This window comes from Ranitomeya variabilis, chromosome 3 (assembly GCF_051348905.1).
Source record: "Ranitomeya variabilis isolate aRanVar5 chromosome 3, aRanVar5.hap1, whole genome shotgun sequence".
NCBI classification, from domain to species: domain Eukaryota; kingdom Metazoa; phylum Chordata; class Amphibia; order Anura; family Dendrobatidae; genus Ranitomeya; species Ranitomeya variabilis.
This window is the reverse complement of record NC_135234.1, coordinates 469,640,499-469,664,441: the sequence shown is the minus strand read 5'-3', so window position 1 is coordinate 469,664,441 and position 23,943 is coordinate 469,640,499. Positions and strand designations below refer to the sequence as shown.

General features: G+C 44.4%; 1 protein-coding gene and 1 long non-coding RNA gene across 7 annotated transcripts in view; one reads left to right on the top strand and one right to left on the bottom strand.

Moving 5' to 3' along the window:
* Positions 1 to 943: 943 nt before the first annotated feature.
* On the bottom strand, positions 944 to 5,836 carry POU3F3 (POU class 3 homeobox 3). Its single transcript, XM_077296659.1, has one exon. It carries the CDS (start codon positions 5,244 to 5,246, stop codon positions 3,900 to 3,902), a length of 1,347 nt encoding a protein of 448 aa, XP_077152774.1. The 5' UTR covers positions 5,247 to 5,836; the 3' UTR covers positions 944 to 3,899.
* Positions 5,837 to 8,940: 3,104 nt separating this feature from the next.
* Positions 8,941 to 23,943, top strand: part of LOC143818317 (uncharacterized) — a 122,291-nt gene continuing 107,288 nt past the window's right edge. For all 6 annotated transcript variants that reach the window (XR_013224458.1, XR_013224455.1, XR_013224456.1 and 3 more), the window contains exon 1: positions 8,941 to 9,531. This is a non-coding gene — a long non-coding RNA (uncharacterized LOC143818317). The remainder of the gene's footprint in view (positions 9,532 to 23,943) is intronic.

The following is a 23,943-nucleotide window of genomic DNA, read 5'->3' as shown; positions in this document are numbered from 1 at the left end:
GTTAATTATATATGAGCACATGCGATGATGGAAAATATATTATAGATATTTAGATGACATAGATAGATAGATAGATAGATAGATAGATAGATAGATAGATAGATAGATAGATATTAACCAAAGCATGTTGCTAAACAAACTCTTTTTTCCAGAACAAATAGATTGCTGTATTACACGGCTCACACAGGTTTCTGATTATACGAGCTATATTGCAACTGCCCAATAACATAAATTGTGAATCAATGATAAGGTATTGAATTGATACATTGTTGATACGTCCATAGATAAATGCTGCATCATTTTGGTGGAGCATTATTTATGTCACTGGTTTTCTGGTAATATCACATTTCCATATTGTACATATATATGGCTAGTTGTAAATGTCATGTACTGCTTATTTCCAGCTTCTCCGTTCAGACCAGTCTATACTCATGCTATATATATATATATATATATATATATATATATATATATATATATATATATATATATATATATATATATATATATATATATATATATATTGTGCGGCGATTTGCTGGGCACTGTGTGTGCGGTGGAAGGTTACACAGCGGAGCCGAATGATTTCCCTTCTCATGTCAAGGTCACAGCCTCCTCCGGAGCTGCCAGTCATGACGTCATAGCACTGACCCCCACCTGGCACTGCTGATAGCCCGGCACACCGCTCATCCCTGCCTCTATCAGCTCCGCACTACTTCATCTGATGGTACGGACCCCCAGCCTGTGTCACCCAGATGCCCCCCACTCACATCCCAAGTTCTGGCATCGAATAATATACCTGATATAAGCTAAATGACACTGGGCGCCATGGAGAACCCCCTACACCCCATGCAATGTAACCGCCTGTCTGCAGGAGCTATGTGCACAGCCATTTACCCCTATACCAAGCGCCTCCAAGACTTCTGCCAGGCCAAGAACAACAGACTTGCCCGCGGGTTCATTTAATTGACCTCAAAGGGCTATTTTATTATGAAAATAAACGGATAAATACAACCAAAAAAATGTTTTAACAAGATAAATAGGTTACAAATATATAATTTAAAGGGAACAAAACAAATGTAAAAAAAGTAATATGAAATCAAGTTACACTTGTTGTAAAACTGTAGACAATTATTTGGTAGAGAAACCTCTACAGTTGTCATTACAAATCATTCATTATTATGAGACATAGGATGTGGGGAGGGGGGGAGGGGAGGAGAGAGACTTTATCACAGCACATCATGGAGATCTAGATATACCACCTAGCCCACTGATGATCACTAAGAGCCATCATCAATAACAAGAAAAAAAAAGTGTCTCTTTCTTCTCAGGAGTCAGGGCACGAGGGGTTAATCGGCTTCCTGGCCCTACACTACACTGCCAGGCACCTGGCACAGAACAGAAGAAGGAGCCTATTGTCTAATGGAAGATCACAATGGGAAGAGCTACAATGAAAAGCCACCACATAGCTTCAGATTCAGATTTTTTTTTCTTATTATTATTTTCATTATACAAAGGATTGTGTGACCTTATTGCGGAAATCATGGGACAAAAAAAGGGGGTAATAATAACCTCATAGTGCAGCGCTTCTTGGTTACATCTCTGATCACATAATGTCAGGCCAAGAAGGCAGCCATGCTAGAGTCATTCAGATCAAGCTCTAGAACCCTCCATTCTTCATAGGATGGGAGCTGCTGGGAGATCATGCACTGAGGGTACTCCTGCTTCCCCCAATGTACACCCCCAATGTGCCCCAGGGTCAGTATTATTATTACTGGGGCCAGCTCTATGTAGATGAATGGTCACCCTGAGAGATCAAGTCAAGCTTCTCAGAACAATGAGATCTGCCTGGATGCCAATGACAAGAGGCCTGGGAGAGAGGAGGCTCAATGTGCTTCTAGGCACAAAGGAAAATAGTACTGGTGATGAGCGCAGAAAAGGTATACAATATAACCATATACATGATAGGGGAAGACACATCCCACAAGAAGACCTGGAAGAGACCCACAAGCCAGGAATCAGCAGAAAAAAACAAATATCTCAAGGAGGATGGGATCTAAGCGATGTCCTACATCATAAACACAGTGCAATGATTCTCTAGTAGTAATCCACTACACACAACCACAAAAAGGGTTAATCAAGAATCGACACAATCCCAATAAATAATAGTCAAAAAGAATAATAATAGCCTCTTTTCCGAACTTACACGATTTTTTTGTGGCAGTGTAAAAAAAGGATTAACGAAAACAATGCAGACCTGAGCTTTTTTATTACTATTATCATCAGAATCATCACTATTATTCCTCATTAGTATTTCTAATAATATAAATTGATGAAATGCATCTACCGATGGAAATTTGCTGAGAGGTGCACAAATATCTGGAACGGGTAAACAACTCATCGATAAATAGACAGAAATCAATACCCTTTATGTCAACTTTCACATGGGTACAACTAGTGTTAATTTTTAATTAAAGGGCATAGATGAAATTATGGAAGACAGCAATGACAGGCAAAAAAATTAAAATAAAGAAAAGTGTTCTTAAAGCATCAAATATGTCAATAGTTCGCTCTAGAGCTGGAAGGTTTCCTCCAGTTATACGCATCACACACAGACAGATCTGTCTCATTCTAACAAATTTATTTTCTCAATCATCTCTTACGGAACCACTACGAAAATTAAATTACAATCAAATGATCACATCAAAAAGAGACCATTGTCACCTGTCCGTATTTCTTTTCAATTGTGATTTGTGCTCGTCTGGAAAAAAAAAAAGATAGAAAAACAAACAAACAAAAAAAAAACAACAACAACTAAATAAAAGCAAAATAATACAAAAAACACGTAAGAATACAAGATTTTGGGGGAAAAATAAATTACCGTTCTGCAGCAGTTTATAGGTTTTCTGAATAAAATATTAAAAGGAGTCATTTGATGAAAATATAAAGCACATTTTCTTGTAGATCAGCCAGGGATCTAATATTATTATTCTTATTATTTAGCGCTGTGTTTTTTTTCTTTCTTAGCAGTCTGTTACAACAAAAAGGACACTGCTTGGAAATTGCAGGAGTGGATCTAATCCTCATGGTTGGCAACGGATTAGAAGAGGTGTAGTGACAATAAGTGCACAGACAGAGGATCAGATCGGTCGATTATTAAATCCATATTATTAAGAGTTTGTTTGGAGTCATAGAAAAGAACAGAACATCTTGGGGTCAAGACTTTAGAAAGAGCCAGGATTAAAAAAAAAAAAACAGGCCTTCTTATTGACATCTTAGAATGGTCTCCCACTGGTGCCGACTGGGCAGACAGTTCAGGAATTTGTATTTCCAATGTATACCTTACAGTCAGTGTAGTGCCATGGGCAGATGGATTGGCTGGGTGGGTAAGAGGACACCTCGGTGTCTATGGCAGGGCATCGGTGGACTTCTAGCCAGGGCTATGTGCCTAATAGTGGCTGCAAGTTCCAAGCAGCAGTTTAGTAAATGACCCTTAACTATTTTTTTCAGGGGGTAAAAAAGGGAAATCACAAAGTCAGCCGCTGATATTGTGATGTGGGCACAGCCTGGAAATAACACTTGCAGGCATCGAAAGGAGTTGGGTAGTTTTTTTTTTAAGTTCATTTTCTGCAAAATTGGGGAGGAAGTTGTAAGGCAAATAAAAACAATATTAAAAATATAATATATATTAAAAAGCAATATGTGCAGTTCTCGGTGTCCACCCATGGGCCCCAGCGCCAGTCATCGCCTGCACTATTTCCCTCCCTCCATAGTGTCTGTCCATATATATCATTATGTATCTATTTATATAAAAAGAGCAGTGTGGGCGAGGGGGGCTGTGCGTGGCGGCTTTCTCCCGTGGCCTCACTGGCCAGGCAGCTGCTGGGGGCCCACTCCAGTCATTGCACACTAGTCTGCAGCCCGTGGTGAGGGGGCGGCGTGTCAGCCCCCACAGTGCCCACCTGGGAGTAGACATCGTCTGGCGTCTGCTGCTGGATGCCCGGTGGGGTCATCCTCTTCTCCTTCTGCCGCCGGTTGCAGAACCAGACCCTGACCACCTCCTTCTCCAGCTGCAGACTGTCCGCCAGGTTGGTGATCTCTTGGGCTGAGGGCTTGGGGCACTTGAGAAAGTGGCTTTCTAGGGCGCCCTTGACGCTCACCTCTATGGATGTCCTCTTCTTCCTCTTCCTGCCTTGGGCTGCGATCTTGTCGATGCTGGTGGGGCTGCCGGTGGAGGAGTCGGCCTCCTCCAGCCACTTGTTGAGTAGGGGCTTCAGCTTGCACATGTTCTTAAAGCTGAGCTGCAGCGCCTCAAACCTGCAGATGGTGGTCTGGGAGAAGACATTGCCATAGAGGGTGCCCAGCGCCAGGCCCACGTCCGCCTGGGTGAAGCCCAGCTTTATCCGGCGCTGCTTGAACTGTTTGGCAAATTGTTCTAGGTCATCCGAGGTCGGGGTGTCCTCGTCGGAGTGCGGGTCGTGGCTGTTCACCCCATGGTGCTGCTGCTGCTGCTGCTGGTGGTGCTGCTGATGCTGCTGCTGCTGCTGGTGGTGGTGATGGTGGTGATGCCCAGGGTGGTCGACCAGCTCCGGCGTGTCTCCCCTGACCAGGCCGGGGTGCACTAGGCTCTGGCTCCCTGGGGGAGGGCTCAGCATCCCGTTCACAGTGAATGCCCCGGACTGGGAATACAGAAGCGCCTGCTGCTGCTGCTGTTGTTGTTGCTGCTGCTGCTGCTGTGCCCCTCCCGTCATAGACTGGAGGTGTGAGGCGGCTGCGGCTCCCCAGCCTCCCGGGTGTCCTTGGTGGGGTCCTAGGTGAGGCGGTCGGTGATGCAGGGCGGCCCCCGGATGCAGCTCGTCCCTCCCAGATCCCCCCTTCACGTCCTGCTGCTGTTGCGGGTGCTGCGGGCTGCCTGTCATCCCGACGGGGCTGCTGGACCAAGGAGAACCTGCCTCTGCTGCCGCCGCCGCCGCTGCCGCCGCCGCTGCCGCCGCATGTGGCAGCGCCGTGACCCACTGGTGTGCGTGGCTCAGCATGTGCCCACCGTTACTGGCAGCCATAGCCCCCTGCATGAAGTCACTCTGCACCATCTTCACCGTGGGATCCCCCCGGTAGCCGCCTGACACCGAGGTGACAGCTGCACTGCCCGGCTGCATGCCTCCTCCCCCCGAGTCCGAGTGCACGATGGAGCCAGGCGACAGGATGCTGCTGCCGGGGAGGTAGGGGTTAGAAGCTGCCGTGGCCATGGCTTCCCCCCGGGCCGCTGCTATCCACAGGTTTGGGGCTGGGTGTTCTCCTCCCCCGCAGCCTGTGTACGGTTCCCCCTTGAGATGCACTTTCGTCCTTGGAGGATGCTCCCGGTGCGGAGAATCAGAGCGGGGGGCGCTCGGTCAGCTGGTCCTGGCGGAGGCACCGCGGTCACTGCTCTCTCCCGGGCGCCGGTGTATAGCATAGATCACTCCGGAGATGGAGCCGCCGACAAGTTGCCGCCAGGAAACTTCCTGCAGTGGGAGCGGTGCGTTACACAAAGTTGTGCTGGAGCTCGGGGTCCCCCCTGTGAGCGGAGCCGTGTCCCCGCTGCCGCTGTGTGTGCACGGGGGACTGACACATCGTCCTGCTCATCCCCCGTAGCGGCTCGGGGTGCGGAGGAGCGGCTCGGTGTGCGGAGGAGCGGCTCGGGGTGCGGAAGAGCGGCTCGGGGTGCGGAGGAGCGGCTCGGGGTGCGGAGGAGCGGCGGGCGGTGCGCTCCACAACTCCACTGGAACTTGTCCGGCGCTGACAGCTGTGTGTGTCCCTCACTGAGCGGGGACTGGAGAGTGTTTACCCTGCACGCAGCGCGCACACCACCACACTATCCCAAATACGAGCACGCCGAGCGCACGGCCCCCGCTGATTGGCTCCACGCTGCGTGATTGACAGCGAGGCGCTGACTGGCTCCGGGCGCGCACCCCCTCCTTCCGGCCCTTCCCATTGGCTGCTCATTAATTTAGGCAAAAGTGTCATAGGAGCCGGGAATGTGGAGCCCCTTCTGTACACAGAGCTCTGTATATATAGGGTAGTAGTGCTAGTGAGGGGTCTCCCGTCAGCTGCTGCCTCCACACACAGCTCAGGTCAGCCTCAGCAGGATGCACACACAGCCACAGCTCCTCCAGTACAAGCTGCCTCTGCTGGGGGCTATGGGCGAAAGTCTGCACAGCCATGCCAATGCATTCATGCCAGTGCAACCATGCCAATGCAACCATGCCAATACATCCATGCCAATGCCACCATGCTAGTACATCCATGCCAATGCAACCATGCCAATGCAACCAATACATCCATGCCAGTGCACCCATGCCAATGCCACCATGCTAGTACATCAATGCCAATGCCACCATGCTAGTACATCAATGCCAGTGCCACCATACCAATGCAACCATTCCAATACATGCATGCCAGTGCAACCATGCCAATGCATCCATGCCAGTGCCACCATGCTAGTACATCCATGCCAGTGCCACCATGCCAATGCATCCATGCCAGTGCATCCATGCCAATCCAATCACGCCAATACATCCATGCCAGTGCAACCATGCCAATCCAACAACGCCAATGCAACCATGCCAATGCAACCATGCAAATACATCCATGCCAGTGCAACCATGCCAATGCATCCATGCCAGTGCCAACATGCCAATCCAACCACGCCAGTGCATCCATGCCAATCCAACCATGCCAATGCATCCATGTCAGTGCAACCATGCCAATGCAACCATGCCACTCCAACCATGCCAATGCAAGCATGCCATCTTTATGTGCCCACTACTATCTGTGGTGTGTATAGTCACTATAAGGCTACACCCCTGTATTGTAGCATTAACCCTGTACCCCTGACCAGTAATGTCAGTAGTGCAGGCATCACCCCATAGTGGGGCCGAGCTTGTCACAGAAGATGTCATCACAGCATATATATACTTTTAGATTTTCCATGCACCTATTACATATATATATATATATACACGCACACACATATCACATGTACATATAGTTATTTACACACATTTTATACATAGAAACTTCCCAGGTTACAGTGTTATTTCTGATACAATAACCATTGAGGGGAAGTTTGCAGTGTGAGAGCAGGTCCCATAGGAGAGCTCCATTGGCCCTTGTTTTGGTTGCCACTCTCTCTTTCTTTGCCTTGGATCACTGAGGTTGCCTGTGCTGTGTTTCCGCTTGGTTGCATCCACCTCATCTCCCCCCTTTTTCTTAACTCCTTCAGGAAGGATTTCAATAGCAACAGACAATATGGAAATTCTAAGAGACCTTCTAGGCCTGTAGTGTGCAACAGTGTCAGGTTCTACTGTACTGTTCTCCTAAAGTTAGGGTGGGAAAGGGGGATTCACTCATTCATTCTTAGTATGCACAAATCCACATGCATAAGTGTGTGTATATATATATATATATATATATATATATATATATATATATATATATATATATATATATATATATATATATATATAATCCTACATATACTGCGCATACTACATATATGTATATATAGAATAACTTCATTGCATTGCTGCCGTACAGTGCACAGGTGTAGGACCCCCGGTCTGCTATGATTTCACCAGAAGCACCCGCCAGAGGTGGGGTATTTACATGCATGGCAATACTGTATATATATATGTATTATGCACCTACATATATATTTGTCACATACACAGGCCAAGTGCATGTACATCCAAGTGTGGTTCCGTGGCCTGCCTATATACATCACATATATACATCATACACACATATATCCACAGTCTCTCACACGCACGCACACACACGTCTGTATGTGGCTCAGTGGACAGAAGATTATATATATATATATATATATATATATATATATATATATACACTCTCTATATACTACATACATTAAATATATTATACACGCACAGATAAACATATATGTATTTATTCACACACACATATATCTGTGTGTGGCTCAGTGGTCTGCAGGATATATATATATATATATATATATATATATATACATACACTATACACACACAGATATACGTAGATGTATTTGTATATATTTACACACACACACACACACACACACACACACACACACACACACACACACACACACACACACACACACACACACACACACACACACACACACACACATATATCTGTGTGTGGCTCAGTGGTCAGCAGGATATATATATTATACACCCCCCTAATATATCTGTGTTTGTGGCTCAGTGGTCAGCAGGATATCTATTATACACCCCATATGTGTGTGTGTGGCTCAGTGGTCAGCAGGATATATATATATATTATACGCCCCCCTCATATATCTGTGTGTGTGGCTCAGTGGTCAGCAGGATATGTATGTATATATATATATATATATATATATATATATATATATATATATATATATATATATATATATACTGTATTATACACACCCATATATATGTGTGTGTGGCTCAGTGGTCAGCAGGATATATATATATATATATATATATATATATATATATATATATATATATATATATATATATATATATATATATATACTGTATTATACACCCCCCTCATATATCTGTGTGTGTGGCTCAGTGGTCAGCAGGATATATATATATTATACTCCCCTCATATATCTGTGTGTGTGGCTCAGCAGGATATCTATTATACACCCCATATATATAGCTGTGTGTGTGGCTCAGTGGTCAGCAGGAGAGCTGGCCCCGCTCGCACACACCAGAGCCCCGGCGCATGCCGTGGGAGCGATCACGAGCCGTGGATGTGGCGGAGCACACAGCGCCTGTTGTTCCCTGTGTGGCGCGGGCTCTGCAGCAGAGCCATAACACAGATCGCATTGAATGGAGCCGCGATCTCCAGGTGCAGGCGGTTATATAGCCGCTGCCAGACCCCATGTTTTCCTTTCCAGCCGATTTTGCTTGGATCCGGCTCAAGAAGGCGAGCGAGTCTCGTGGTTTTGTTTACACTGAATGGGGCGGATAGGAGCCGTGCCATGGGGCCGCCTTTCATTAATATACACTGAGGATTCTGTCTAAATGACTGCTCGGGATTTCACAGTACAGGCTTTCTCAGGGCGTCTCAGGTGGCCCCGTGCAACGTGATCAGAGCCCAGCACAGTCATCCACCATCCTCATCATCAGGGGGACATGAGACTATCACATCCATATGGATCAATACCTAGGTGCCGCCTGCCCTCCCTTCCCCCCCCTTCATACAATGCAATTGTTTTGTCTGCAGGAAAAAAAACCCAACAAGCTAAAGTATAACAAGGGGAGAACAGTTAGTGCTGATTTTCATTTGCATAAATTTTCATATATTTTGGAGAAAATAATAGACTAGTGGAGAGCTTGTGTTGGAGGAGTCAGTGCATGGGGGGACCTGAGCAGGCTCGCTTCGCTGGAGAGCCCACCAAGCCCTGTGCCATCATCACCCACTAGCAATAGATCTGTTCCTATATCATTCCTTTATTGATTTCTAATCATCAGAGGCATCAGCTTGGTAAGTGTCCTGTCACATCATCTCTCGCTGTTAGTCAGGGGAAATACTCTCATATGTGCAGGCTGGGCTGGGAATATTGATTATGCCAGATACATTGAATGGATTATTTCTCATTTTTAGCCAATAATTATGACAAGGGATGGTTCTAATTGCCCTGTGGTTGGGGGATGTACACTGCCATGTAGTCTGGTGTGTTCGATTCTCTGATAGGGAGATGAAGGTTTAGTGTTGGGGGTACTGGAGCCCCCCTAGAAGAGCAGTTTAGATGTAGGCGAGGGGGCTGCAAGCTTCTTCTCTAGCAAAACGATTGTGATGGGATGTTTACAGTGGCTGGTGGAAGTGAGCGCTCTATCTAGTAAACCGATACAGAGCTGGGATCCATCTACTTTATTTTATGGAGGGGGTAGGGAAGTCCTTAGTGAAATCTCCAGACAAAAAATAGAAAAAAAAGAAAGACCCCCAAACATCTGAAGAGAGAACACTAAATACATAAAAGGCCCCAGCAGCATCAATCAGAAGCCCTAAATCATATACAAGAAGAAAGATTACATTATTATTGTAATTATTATTATTAATAATTCTCACTATTAATAATATAATTTTATTTAAATACGCGAGATATTTGTTTCATATAACAATAACAAGTGACTTAAGAGAATAATATATATATGTTGTGCAGAAAGTGATGGTACCACGGGCTGATCCCAGGTTCCACTTTGTGATCCCCAATTGGTCTGCACTACTTGCATGCATACCCCGAAGGGGATTAACTCTGTGCGCCCCAATGCAACAGATGCCATGTACAGCAGTTCCTTGAAGATCATTTGTTTTCCTGACAGGGAACATTTCTGAGTAGAGCATTCTGGTTGCCATAGAGAGAAAAGAAAAGGAGGAACACTAGCCACATTAAGCTATATATTTGTGCACTGGGCTTTAGATAAAAGAGCTCAGCTTTGATGCAGCCACAGGGAGCAGGGCACTGGAGACTTTTAATTTGCAAGGAGTAGCTGTTGATTGGGTTAGAATATTTTTATATATTTTTTTGCCTCTCTCTTTTAAACGCATCAGGTGATTTTATTGGTTGTTTCTAATTTTATACGATGCGGCTTGCTGAGCAAAATAAACTTTGTAAGTGGTCCTAGAGTAGAGATTGTCCGGCAGGGGGCGCAGCTGGTGAGTAAATACACACAGGCAGAGGACTTATCTATTCACTTATTGTTAAGCTTCTGGGAGAAGCTGTGTATCATTCTCTCACCATTAACTCCTTACTAGCCCATCCAGCATTGGCTGAAGTAGTGGCTACAGAAACACACAAATATACCATTACTACTTCACAACTTTAGTTAGGAAATTGTTATCATCATAAATGATACTTTACATACACAGTAGCATTATTCTAGTTGAAAAGAAAAAGATTAACACACACACACACACACACACACACACACACACACACACACACACACACACACACACACACACACACACACACACACACACACACACACACACTCTCTGCTGGAGAAGGCGACATTAAAATCTAGGACATTGTAGATTTATAGCTTTATTGGAGGGAACATAAAATTAAATTTCTTAAATTAAATGTATCAATCTAATCATTGATTACATGTGATTTGCTGATTATTGCTTAGCAATAAGTTTTTTTTCTCTCTCTCTATATACACACACATATAGTTTATTCCTTACGATTACCTTCCCTTAACATTGTCACTTGCACCAAAATATGGCAAGCATGTATAGTATGGAGCAGATGAATTAGGGCAACAAAAAGATTACTTGAAGAAGGAATTCGTAGGTAAATGATCGTTTTACATGTCATCATTTGTGCCATAATTAAATGACTGACATTGCTAGCATACGTTTCAAATCGATTATTGGTTCCTACTAATTACTATTAATCAAGTAATCATTTAGAGTTCAGGCAGGACCCCATCCATTCTGAATGATATCTGATTTTTTTTATGTTCTATGGCCGTGCGCATCGATCTTTGAATGTCTATAAAATAATATAAGTTTAGTAAGATTTAGTTCTTTACATTTGATAAAACTGTTTGTCAGCTTCTTATGACTTCCTCACCATTAATATCACAACATGCTGTAGTTATAGTATAGTTATACTCCATTTTAGTCTTCTACTAGTTACGAGTAAATTTGACACAATTATTCAACTTCACCATCTTAAGAAATCAAGTGTTTTTCAAAAATGCCACATTTCCCTGATTTTTAAACTTATATAATCTACAGAACATCCGTATACAATGTTACATGTAGTTTAAGTTGTGAAATATTCTTCATATTGTATAAATACATTGGGTTAACTATGATATGATTAATAGCAACAAAGTCAATTAATATCCATCAGAGATAATAATCATGTGAATAGGAAATTCTTAATAATTTAGTGTCTATAACAGGTCTATCTATCTATCTATCTATCTATCTATCTATCTATCTATCTATCTATCTATCTATCTATCTATCTATCTATCCTGTCTGTCTGTCTATCTATTGTCTGTCTAGGATAGCTAGCTATATCTATAGATTAAATGATATATTGTGCCATGCAGAGCATTCTCTATGTCTTATTGCTATGTAATGCGCTTAGTGCTCATCGAGTTTCTGCTGAGCTAAATAAAAGCTGTACCTATGTGTATAGAGCAGTGAGTTTAGAGATGTAATAATGAGTGTCATTGGTCCATGTATAGTCTTTCATAGCATGGAGAGAGGCCACATTACAGAGCTCCTAGAGTACGGTGTGATATTTTCACATCAATAAAACCATTGCATATTTATAAATCCTGTAGCAGGTCACTTATTGGTCCCAGTCTCCAGTGTAGTGCAATCGTTACAAACAATATCTATACATTTATATGTATTCTACTGTAGACTTGACCATGGTAATAGGCAGAAAATGCAGTCACATAGTACACACACAATGATTGATTGGAGGCCAGCCCCTCCACACAAGATTAATAGACTTTCTCCCTGGAGGAGTGAATACATTGCTTCTAACGCCTTTCTCACTACACTACATATTGTAATGAATTTCAGGTCTAAGGAATAACTCCAACTGGGAGCGCTGGGAAGCCTCGGAATTCCCTTCAATCCTATTTATTAGAATCAGCTATTAGAAAGCATACATTAAGGTTCAGAAGATCCGTTTATCTACATAGATAGATAGGTAGACATACAGATAGACAGATAGAAGTACATACATAGAGACTTGACATGAAATAGCTAACTGGAAAGATAAAAAGTGGGGTAAACTGGGTTTAACTATTGAATTCAGTTAAGATATATATATATATATATATATATATATATATATATATATATAATAGATATTGAGATGGCATAGTTGGTACATAGATAGATAGATAGTTATTAAATAAGTAGACAGGTAGGTAGAAAGATAATTCACAAATAGACAGACAGACATAAGATCCCTAAATAGATATAAGATAGATGATAGATAGATAGATAGACAGATCTGTTAGACATGAAAATTTCAAGAGCCCCCTCTTTTCATCAGTCTTTCTTCTGTATACAGTGAAGTTACTTTATTGCTATTGATCACATCATCCTTATTGTACTGTATCCCTCACACAATTAGAATATTTCAGAACTTCCAAATGCGCATGTAACATTACTTATGGATTTTCTATATACAGTATCTCACTGGCTAGCTAACTGCACACGATTATATATATATATATATATATATATATATATATATATATATATATATATATATATATATATATAATTATACCATGACAATATATATTGTATCATACTTCATCAGGTAAGGTAAAGCTCTGCAGTACCAAATAATCATTTTACACAATGATGTTTCTTGCAGGGCTGAGCCCCCTCCGCAGCCTCTGGTCTTGGGACAGCTCAGTAACTTCATAGACGTGTTTGCAGTATAGAGAGGGCTCAGGCTTTTGTCCAATCTCAGAGTGGGCGAGTGAGCTTAATAGTCAGGTCTGTGCTCTGTGTATTCTGCTGCTAGAGGATTCAATGAGAAGAGCATCCAGCGACCTGGCCTGCCAAGGGGAACAAAGAAAGCTCAAATAAAGAGTGCACAGCTTCCCATGGCTGGTTTTATATCTCAATGGCTGGCAGAATAAAGGCAGGCAGGGATTGTGACACACACACACACACACACACACACACACACACACACACACACACACACACACACACACACACATATATATATTATATATACACACCCACACACAATCCATATAACCCCAAACCAGGCTGATAAAAATAATAATTTACATTCACATGCTCCCACGTATCAGTATAAGGGTAATACAAAAACACAGGGTGCAAATATGATGTGTAAAAGAATTCTTCAATTTTGTAGTAAATTCGTAATATTCTAAATAAGATTAATATTTGTAATAATAATGATTCTAATTACATTATGTTTAATCTGTTCTTATTAATTAACCTTTCAAAGACATAAAATAACAGTTCTATAATAATAATAATAATAATAATAATAATAATAATAATAATAATATTCTTTATGTTACGCAATTGTAATATTAATAATGCAACAACTAAGAAATGTGATAACAAATGGCATGACATGAAGAAAAGGACAAGATGGAGTGGTAAATGGAAATGCTGGGGGAATAGAAGCTATTGCAGCACTCTTCTCCTTGGCAGGGTGTGGGGGATGGTAGTGCACTTGACTAGCTTGATTCTGCATGCAGTATAGGACAGTCAGTACAGTACAGCCTAGGAGACCCCCCAGCCGTGTAGAGTGTGGGTGCAGGGTGGGCAGTGACTGCTCTTTGTCTGCCAGCTCTGCTCTTCTCCGGGGAGAGGGGCATGTGGCAGACCCCAGCCTGGGATTACATTCATCAAAGCCTTATTTCCCTGGGGAGGAGCAGCACAAATGACCATAAATCCTGATAAAATTGGATAGCCAAAAGTAATCTGCAGCTCCCTCTAAACCCCTCACACATTTAAAGCCGCGCTTAATTCTTTCTTTCAAATGTTGGTGTCAGTAACTATGTTTTCTGGTTAGATTAAAACAAAGGGGCTAGGAAATGAAAACTTGGCAACAGAGTCATACATCCATAAAATGAAGGGGAGGATGGAGACCACAGATTGCCCAAGTTACATCTAGTCTCCAACCTATCTGGTGAGGAACCTCAATAGAAATCTGTGGATGCATCTATCCATTGGCACTATCTCTAGTATGTCGCATGTAAATGTCTCTAATATCAGATGCTGGTACAACTTAGGCGCTGCCAGGACTTGCCTGTCATACATGTGCTCCAGTCAGAAATTCTTTCCTAAGGATAATCATCACATCCCTGCATGGTCCTTTCTGAAAGTCACAATGTAAAAGTGCCCTCTAGTCTCCTTTCCTTTCAGCGTAGTATTAAAATGACAGAAGAACACAGGCCTGAGATTGCAAAACAGACCTCCAAAGTTTTCTATAAGGTCAGTTTTGTGGCAGGTGGCATCAGGTATGATGCTGGGACATCACCCCAAACTAGAGCTATGGAGGAGAGACAAGTGCACAAAGATGTATTCAGCTCAGCCAAAACAGTGCTGGCTAGATACAATTATTACACAAAGACATCCTAGGCTATGTTCCCACTAGGAGTTTTTGGTGAGTTTTTTTACTCTGCGTATTTTAAGGAAAAATGCATGTAACATATTTCGCTTAATAGGTGCTTAATAGGTGCAGAAAATCTGCAACATCAAAAATTCACCAAAAGCTCATCCTGGGACATAGCATAGGGTGTATTCACACTGTGCCACATTCTGACAGTAAAAAAATGCAATTTGTCAAGCAGAAGACACTTTTCTCTGAAGCTGTCTAAGCATCATGCATCTTTTTTTGGTAGTTTCCTGAACATATTTTCAACCTTTTTTTCTGTCAATATTTTTTTAGCATTTCTTTCAGTGATTTTTTTTCCTCTGGTGGTTTTAGGACATTTGTTTTTTAAAAAACACATTTAAAATGGAATAAAACGCTTGATGCAAAAATGCTCAAAAAGACGCCAGGGCATATTCTGGGCAACCCTTCCTATTGACTTGAGCATCTTCCTAGTGAAAAACATCAAATGAATGTCTTTTATTATTATTATAATTATTATTTTTATTTATTATTATCTTTGTTACTTCTTTTAAATTCTTGTCACCTTTTGAAAATCTGAAACCTTTCAAAGAAGCTCAAAAGCCTGAATGCATCAACAGCATGTAGTTTATGCATGAAAATTAATAGGTCCATTCTTTTAAGAGTTCTGTTTTTCAGTGCGTTTTTGGTGTTTTCTGTACACAAAAAAAGTTGTGGAAAAAGATGCAGTGTGAACATACTGTTAGGATGTCTTCACACTTAAAGTTTTAGGAAAAATGTCCCTTTTTTTGCTACGTACAACCAGGTTTTCGCTCACAGTCAACAAGGAATTCTGTATTATATACTTTGCTTTTTTTAAAAAAAATCATTTCAGAATAACATGTCATCAGTATCAGATTGGTGGAGGTCCAACACCCCCAGATGTGATCATCTCAAATGGTGGGCAGTGATAAAGAGAGTACTATGCAGAAGACTGCAGCCCTGTGCATTGACTAATGCTGGTTACTTCAGAGCTGCAACCATTGGAAAGAATAGAGGCTGACCGGCAGTGCCCAGCAGCAGCCATACACTGTACATAGCTGTGACGTACCATGCCATACACTGTACATAGCTGTGACGTACCACGCCATACACTGTACATAGCTGTGACGTACCACGCCATACACTGTACATAGCTGTGACGTACCACGCCATACACTATACATAGCTGTGACGTACCACACAATGCACTGTACATAGATGTGACGTACCACACCATACACTGTACATAGCTGTGACGTACCACGCCATACACTGTACATAGCTGTGACGTACCACGCCATACACTATACATAGCTGTGACGTACCACACAATGCACTGTACATAGATGTGACGTACCACACCATACACTGTACATAGCTGTCACGTACCACCCCATACACTGTACATAGCTGTGACGTACCACACCATACACTGTACATAGATGTGACGTACCACACCATACACTGTACATAGCTGTGACGTACCACCCCATACACTGTACATAGATGTGACGTACCACACCATACACTGTACATAGCTGTGAGGTACCACACCATACACTGTACATAGCTGTGACGTACCACCCCATACACTGTACATAGCTGTGACGTACCACCCCATACACTGTACATAGATGTGACGTACCACACCATACACTGTACATAGCTGTGACATACCACGCCATACACTATACATAGCTGTGACGTTCCACACCATACACTGTACATAGCTGTGACATACCACGCCATACACTATACATAGCTGTGACGTTCCACACCATACACTGTACATAGCTGTGACGTACCACACCACACACTGTACATAGCTGTGACGTACCACACCATACACTGTACATAGCTGTGACGTATCACACCATACACTGTACATAGCTGTGAAGTATCACACCATACACTGTACATAGCTGTGACGTATCACACCATACACTGTACATAGCTGTGACGTATCACACTGTACATAGCTGTGACGTACCACACCATACACTGTACATAGCTGTGACGTACCACACCATACACTGTACATAGCTGTGATGTACCACACCATACACTGTACCAGGGCAGTTTCTAGCCCAAAAATGACACAGGGCGAGAGTAGGAAATTTCTCCCCCCCCCCCCCCCCCCGGCACCGAAAATAATAAACATTATTTTTGTGGGCTTGAGTAATAAATAGAGAGCAGGCTTGTATCTTCCCTTTTTTTAATAAATTATAATTTGCCTTTAACTTATATAGAACTTGGGGAAAAGGGACAAGTATGCTAATTATTAACGGTGAGAACAAAGTTGTAGGTAAATAATATCTATTAATTATTTTGGAAACAGATCCTAAAAATTGTAGGTTGCAGATTTATGAGAAACTGACTCTTCTAGATTTAGCCGCTGCAAAAGCATTAATAGCTTCCGAATAATTCAGCTTTTCTGCCAGTTCATTTTCTAATTCCAGGTCACATTTACTAATCTCTTCTAAAAGGAGATTGGCGAGACTTTCCCCAGATGTATCAGTAGCAGGACGATAGCCAATAAAATGTTCCTTTATTGCTACGTGATCATCATCTATATCAACAAATCTTAAGGTGTATGACAACTGTTCAGTGTGACCTGCATCTTGTGTGCAGTCCAACATTATTGAAAAATACTTAGATCTTTTGGCTTTTTCTAGAATACATTTCTTCACCTGAGAGGCCATCAAGCAGATAATTTCATTTTGAATTAAATTTCCACAGTAATGTGTATGGATTTCCTGGGAAGTAATTCGTTTTAAATGATCTCTCATTACTGGTTCAAATTTTCCAAGAAGCTCTATAAGCCCAAGGAAATGTCCATTATTTGGTGTAAACAATGTATTTGACGATCCTCGAAAAGCTAAATTATTGGTTGCCAGGTATACAGTTACTGCCATAACTCTTTCCAACACTTCTCGCCTGGGTGAGGATGCCACCAGACTGCCAAAGATGAGGTAAGTCAGCTGGGCCCCCTCCCGGGTTTCATGCTGTGGGGCATGCCAAATCAGCATGCCCCAAGGGTGGTTGGGGGGGGGGCAGGTGTGGGGGTCCCCATCCAAAAAAAAAGGCTAGCCCAACCCATCCCATCCCTCAGACCCCCTCACCTGTTCAGTGTGTCAGTGCCCTCTGCCCTCTGAGTCTGAGCGCGCTCAGACTGCTAAATGGGGCTGCTGGGAAGGGAAGGACTAATCCATAGGCAGGGGGTGGGCATTTTTGCTATACTGCTACCACTGTCAGACTAGACTGCAGCCTGTCCTGTCCAGCATTGAAATTGGCAACAGCCAGGCAGCCTAGTCTGACAGTGATAGTGTGTGTGCTTAGCTCTTTGATCACTGTCTCAGGGAGCGCCCGTGCTCAGCCGAGAGCGCGGCGCCCCTGCTATCAGTGTGGGAGTGGCCGAGCTGCCTCATCCTGGCTGTTCATTCTCGCTGTTCATCCAGCGCGGAGCGGAGGTGAGTCATACCTCCCAACTTTTGAAGATGGGAAAGAGGGACAAAGTTTGCGGCGCGCTTTGCGCGCCGCGGCAAATTTTAGGCCACGCCTCTGACCACACCCATTCATAATTAGTCACACCCATATCCACATCCCAACCACACCCATTTAGCACTGCCGATCACACTGTTTCATATACAATAATTATAAACAAAAAAATATGGCCACACAGTGCCCCATACTGTATAATGGCCACACATGATGCTCCATACTGTATAATGAACACACATGACGCTCCATACTGTATAATGGCCACACATGATGCTCCATACTGTATAATGAACACACATGATGCTCCATACTGTATGACCGCACATGATGCTCCATACTGTATAATGACCGCACATGATGCTCCATACTGTATAATGACCCCACATGATGCTCCATACTGTATAATGGCCGCACATGATGCTCCATACTGTATAATGAACACACATGATGCTCCATACTGTATGACCGCAAATGATGCTCCATACTGTATAATGACCGCACATGATGCTCCAGACTGTATAATGACCGCACATGATGCTCCATACTGTATAATGACCCCACATGATGCTCCATACTGTATAATGACCGCACATGATGCTCCATACTGTATAATGACCGCACATGATGCTCCATACTGTATGACCGCAAATGATGCTCCATACTGTATAATGACCGCACATGATGCTCCAGACTGTATAATGACCGCACATGATGCTCCAGACTGTATAATGACCGCACATGATGCTCCAGACTGTATAATGACCGCACATGATGCTCCAGACTGTATAATGACCGCACATGATGCTCCAGACTGTATAATGACCGCACATGATGCTCCAGACTGTATAATGACCGCACATGATGCTCCATACTGTATAATGGCCACACATGATGCTCCATACTGTATAATGACCGCACATGATGCTCCATACTGTATAATGACCGCACATGATGCTCCATACTGTACAATGACCGCACATGATGCTCCATATTGTATAATGACCGCACATGATGCTCCATACTGTATAATGACCGCACATGATGCTCCATACTGTATAATGGCCACACATAATGCTCCATACTGTATAATGACCGCACATGATGCTCCATACTGTATAATGACCGCACATGATGCTCCATATTGTATAATGACCACACATGATGCTCCATACTGTATAATGACATACAGGCACGCAGCTCACACACAGGCACGCAGCTCACACGCACGCAGCTCACAAACACATGCAGCTTTGACACAAATGCATCACACACGCAGCCATCACACACACACGCAGCCATCACACACACACACACGCAGCCATCACACACACACACACGCAGCCATCACACACACACACGCAGCCATCACACACACACACACACGCAGCCATCACACACACATGCAGCCATCACACACACACGCAGACATCACACACGCAGCCATCACACACACACACACACGCAGCCATCACACACACACGCAGCCATCACACACACGCAGCCATCACACACACACAGCCATCACACACACACAGCCATCACACACACACAGCCATCACACACACACAGCCATCACACACACGCAGCCATCACACACACACAGCCATCACACACACACGCAGCCATCACACACACGCAGCCATCACACACACGCAGCCATCACACACACGCAGCCATCACACACACGCAGCCATCACACACACACACGCAGCCATCACACACACACGCAGCCATCACACACACAGCCATCACACACACACACGCAGCCATCACACACACACACACACGCGCAGCCATCACACATGCAGCCATCACACACACACGCAGCCATCACACACACACACGCAGCCATCACACACACACACGCAGCCATCACACACACACGCAGCCATCACACACACACACGCAGCCATCACACACACACACACGCAGCCATCACACACACACACACGCAGCCATCACACACACACAGCCATCACACACACACACGCAGCCATCACACACACGCAGCCATCACACACACACACACGCAGCCATCACACACACACAGCCATCACACACACACACCCAGCCATCACACACACACGCAGCCATCACACACATCACACACACACAATCTCCTCTGTGATGCAGGGGCGGCTGATGTCCATGTGCAGCTCTCTGCTGAAGTCTTCAGTCTCCTGCTCACAGCTCTGCACTATCCCGGCACCTCCCCCGTCTCTCCTTCTCTGCCGGGATAGCAGCTAAGAGCAGAAGCCGGAGCTCCGTGCACACACAGCCAGAGGTAGTGAATCGCTGACCTTTCTTCTTGATTGCTGCAGGCTCTCTCCTTCAGCGTGGCAGCGCCGCACAGGGGGCGGGAGGGGGGGGGGGTGTTGCGCGGGCGGTCAGGAGGCAGCTTTTATATAAAAAAAAAAAAAAACAGGCTCTCTCTACGTCCCGGAAGTGGGCGGGGCTTCACCGGCGGCCGCAAATTCGGGATTTTAAATGCCCGAAGCGGGACAGCGGGACCCCGGTGCCAAAGCGGGACTGTCCCGCTGAAATCGGGACGGTTGGGAGGTATGGGTGAGTGGCGGCGCCGAGGTGGCCGCAACCATTATGTGCGGTGCGGGGGGGGGGGCGCGGCGACGCGAGGCGATGATCTGACCGCTCAGCTGTCAGATTTGCAGCTGAGTTCGGGCAGGGCGCGCCCGCGCTCAGCACTGAGCGCGGCATCCGCGCCCCTGACAGCCCTTAAACAGCAGCAGCAGCGGGCAGGGGACCACCGGGGCCCGAGGCCTCTCCTGCGCCCCCCGGCCCCACGGCGCCCCGTGTGGCCGCCCTGCCCGCCCTGTTGAAGAAACGGCCCTGCACTGTACATAGCTGTGACGTACCACAACATACACTGTACATAGCTGTGACGTACCACCCCATAGACTGTACATAGCTGTGACGTTCCACACCATACACTGTACATAGCTGTGACGTACCACACCATACACTGTACATAGCTGTGACGTACCACAACATACACTGTACATAGCTGTGACGTTCCACACCATACACTGTACATAGCTGTGACGTACCACACCATACACTGTACATAGCTGTGACGTTCCACACCATACACTGTACATAGCTGTGACGTACCACAACATACACTGTACATAGCTGTGATGTTCCACACCATACACTGTACATAGATGTGACGTTCCACACCATACACTGTACATAGCTGTGACGTACCACAACATACACTGTACATAGCTGTGACGTATCACCCCATACACTGTACATAGCTGTGACGTATCACACCATACACTGTACATAGCTGTGACGTATCACACCATACACTGTACATAGCTGTGACGTATCACACCATACACTGTACATAGCTGTGACGTACCACACCATACACTGTACATAGCTGTGACGTATCACACCATACACTGTACATAGCTGTGACGTACCACCTCATAGACTGTACATAGCTGTGACGTATCACACTGTACATAGCTGTGACGTTCCACACCATACACTGTACATAGCTGTGACGTACCACACCATACACTGTACATAGCTGTGACGTACCACACCATACACTGTACATAGCTGTGACGTTCCACGCCATACACTGTACATAGCTGTGACGTACCACACCATACACTGTACATAGCTGTGACGTACCACACCATACACTGTACATAGCTGTGACGTACCACAACATACACTGTACATAGCTGTGACGTTCCACACCATACACTGTACATAGCTGTGACGTACCACCCCATACACTGTACATAGCTGTGACGTTCCACACTATACACTGTACATAGCTGTGACGTACCACAACATACACTGTACATAGCTGTGATGTTCCACACCATACACTGTACATAGCTGTGATGTACCACACCATACACTGTACATAGCTGTGACGTACCACACCATACACTGTACATAGCTGTGACGTACCACACCATACACTGTACATAGCTGTGACGTTCCACACCATACACTGTACATAGCTGTGACGTACCACAACATACACTGTACATAGCTGTGATGTACCACACCATACACTGTACATAGCTGTGACGTACCACAACATACACGGTACATAGCTGTGATGTACCACACCATACACTGTACATAGCTGTGACGTACCACACCATACACTGTACATAGTTGTGACGTACCACACCATACACTGTACATAGCTGTGACGTTCCACACCATACACTGTACATAGCTGTGACGTACCACAACATACACTGTACATAGCTGTGATGTTCCACACCATACACTGTACATAGCTGTGACGTACCACAACATACACTGTACATAGCTGTGACGTACCACAACATACACTGTACATAGCTGTGACGTACCACAACATACACTGTACATAGCTGTGATGTTCCACACCATACACTGTACATAGCTGTGACGTACCACAACATACACTGTCCATAGCTGTGACGTACCACACCATACCTGTACATAGCTGTGACGTACCACACCATACACTGTACATAGCTGTGACGTACCACAACATACACTGTACATAGCTGTGACGTACCACACCATACACTGTACATAGCTTTGACGTACCACACCATACACTGTACATAGCTGTGACGTACCACACCATACACTGTACATAGCTGTGACGTACCACACCATACACTGTACATAGCTTTGACGTACCACACCATACACTGTACATAGCTGTGACGTACCACACTATACACTGGCTACATCTGTTCACCAGAGCTAAGGGTTTCAAATCTCCACTCATCTTACTTTGCATTTATTATACACATGCATGCTGTAGGCTTGACATTTATTTAATTATTCTTGCAAAAATTGCATTTAAAAGGTGTGTCACCCACCCCCACAAAAAACAGACAACTCACCAAAACAACTTTTTGATGCATGAAATTTTGTAGTGTGTTTTTTTCTTTTTAACAAGCACCAGTAACCTTTATATGTCTGGATTTTTGGTACTTGTGTTAATGGAGCGCCCCCACACCGCCGCAGGGCCAAGGGGTACCCGGAGCCGGGCCTCTGAGTCTCAGTTCTGGGGTTGTCACGGTGGCTAGACCCGGTCCGTGGCCCTGTCTGTGGGGGACGTCCGGTGCAATAAGTGGTGTTGTAACGGTGCAGTTGTGGGGTGCAGGTCACGGTAAATAACGAGGACACCAGGTTGCAGTCTCTTTACCTCTTTACTGGAGATCTCTGAGTCCTCAGTCCAGAGTACGGCTCACCAGGCT

Coding starts and splice junctions, on each gene's coding strand:
- POU3F3 (XM_077296659.1), bottom strand. CDS start 5,246: ATGGCCACGGCAGCTTCTAACCCCTACCTCCCCGGCAGCAGCATCCTG.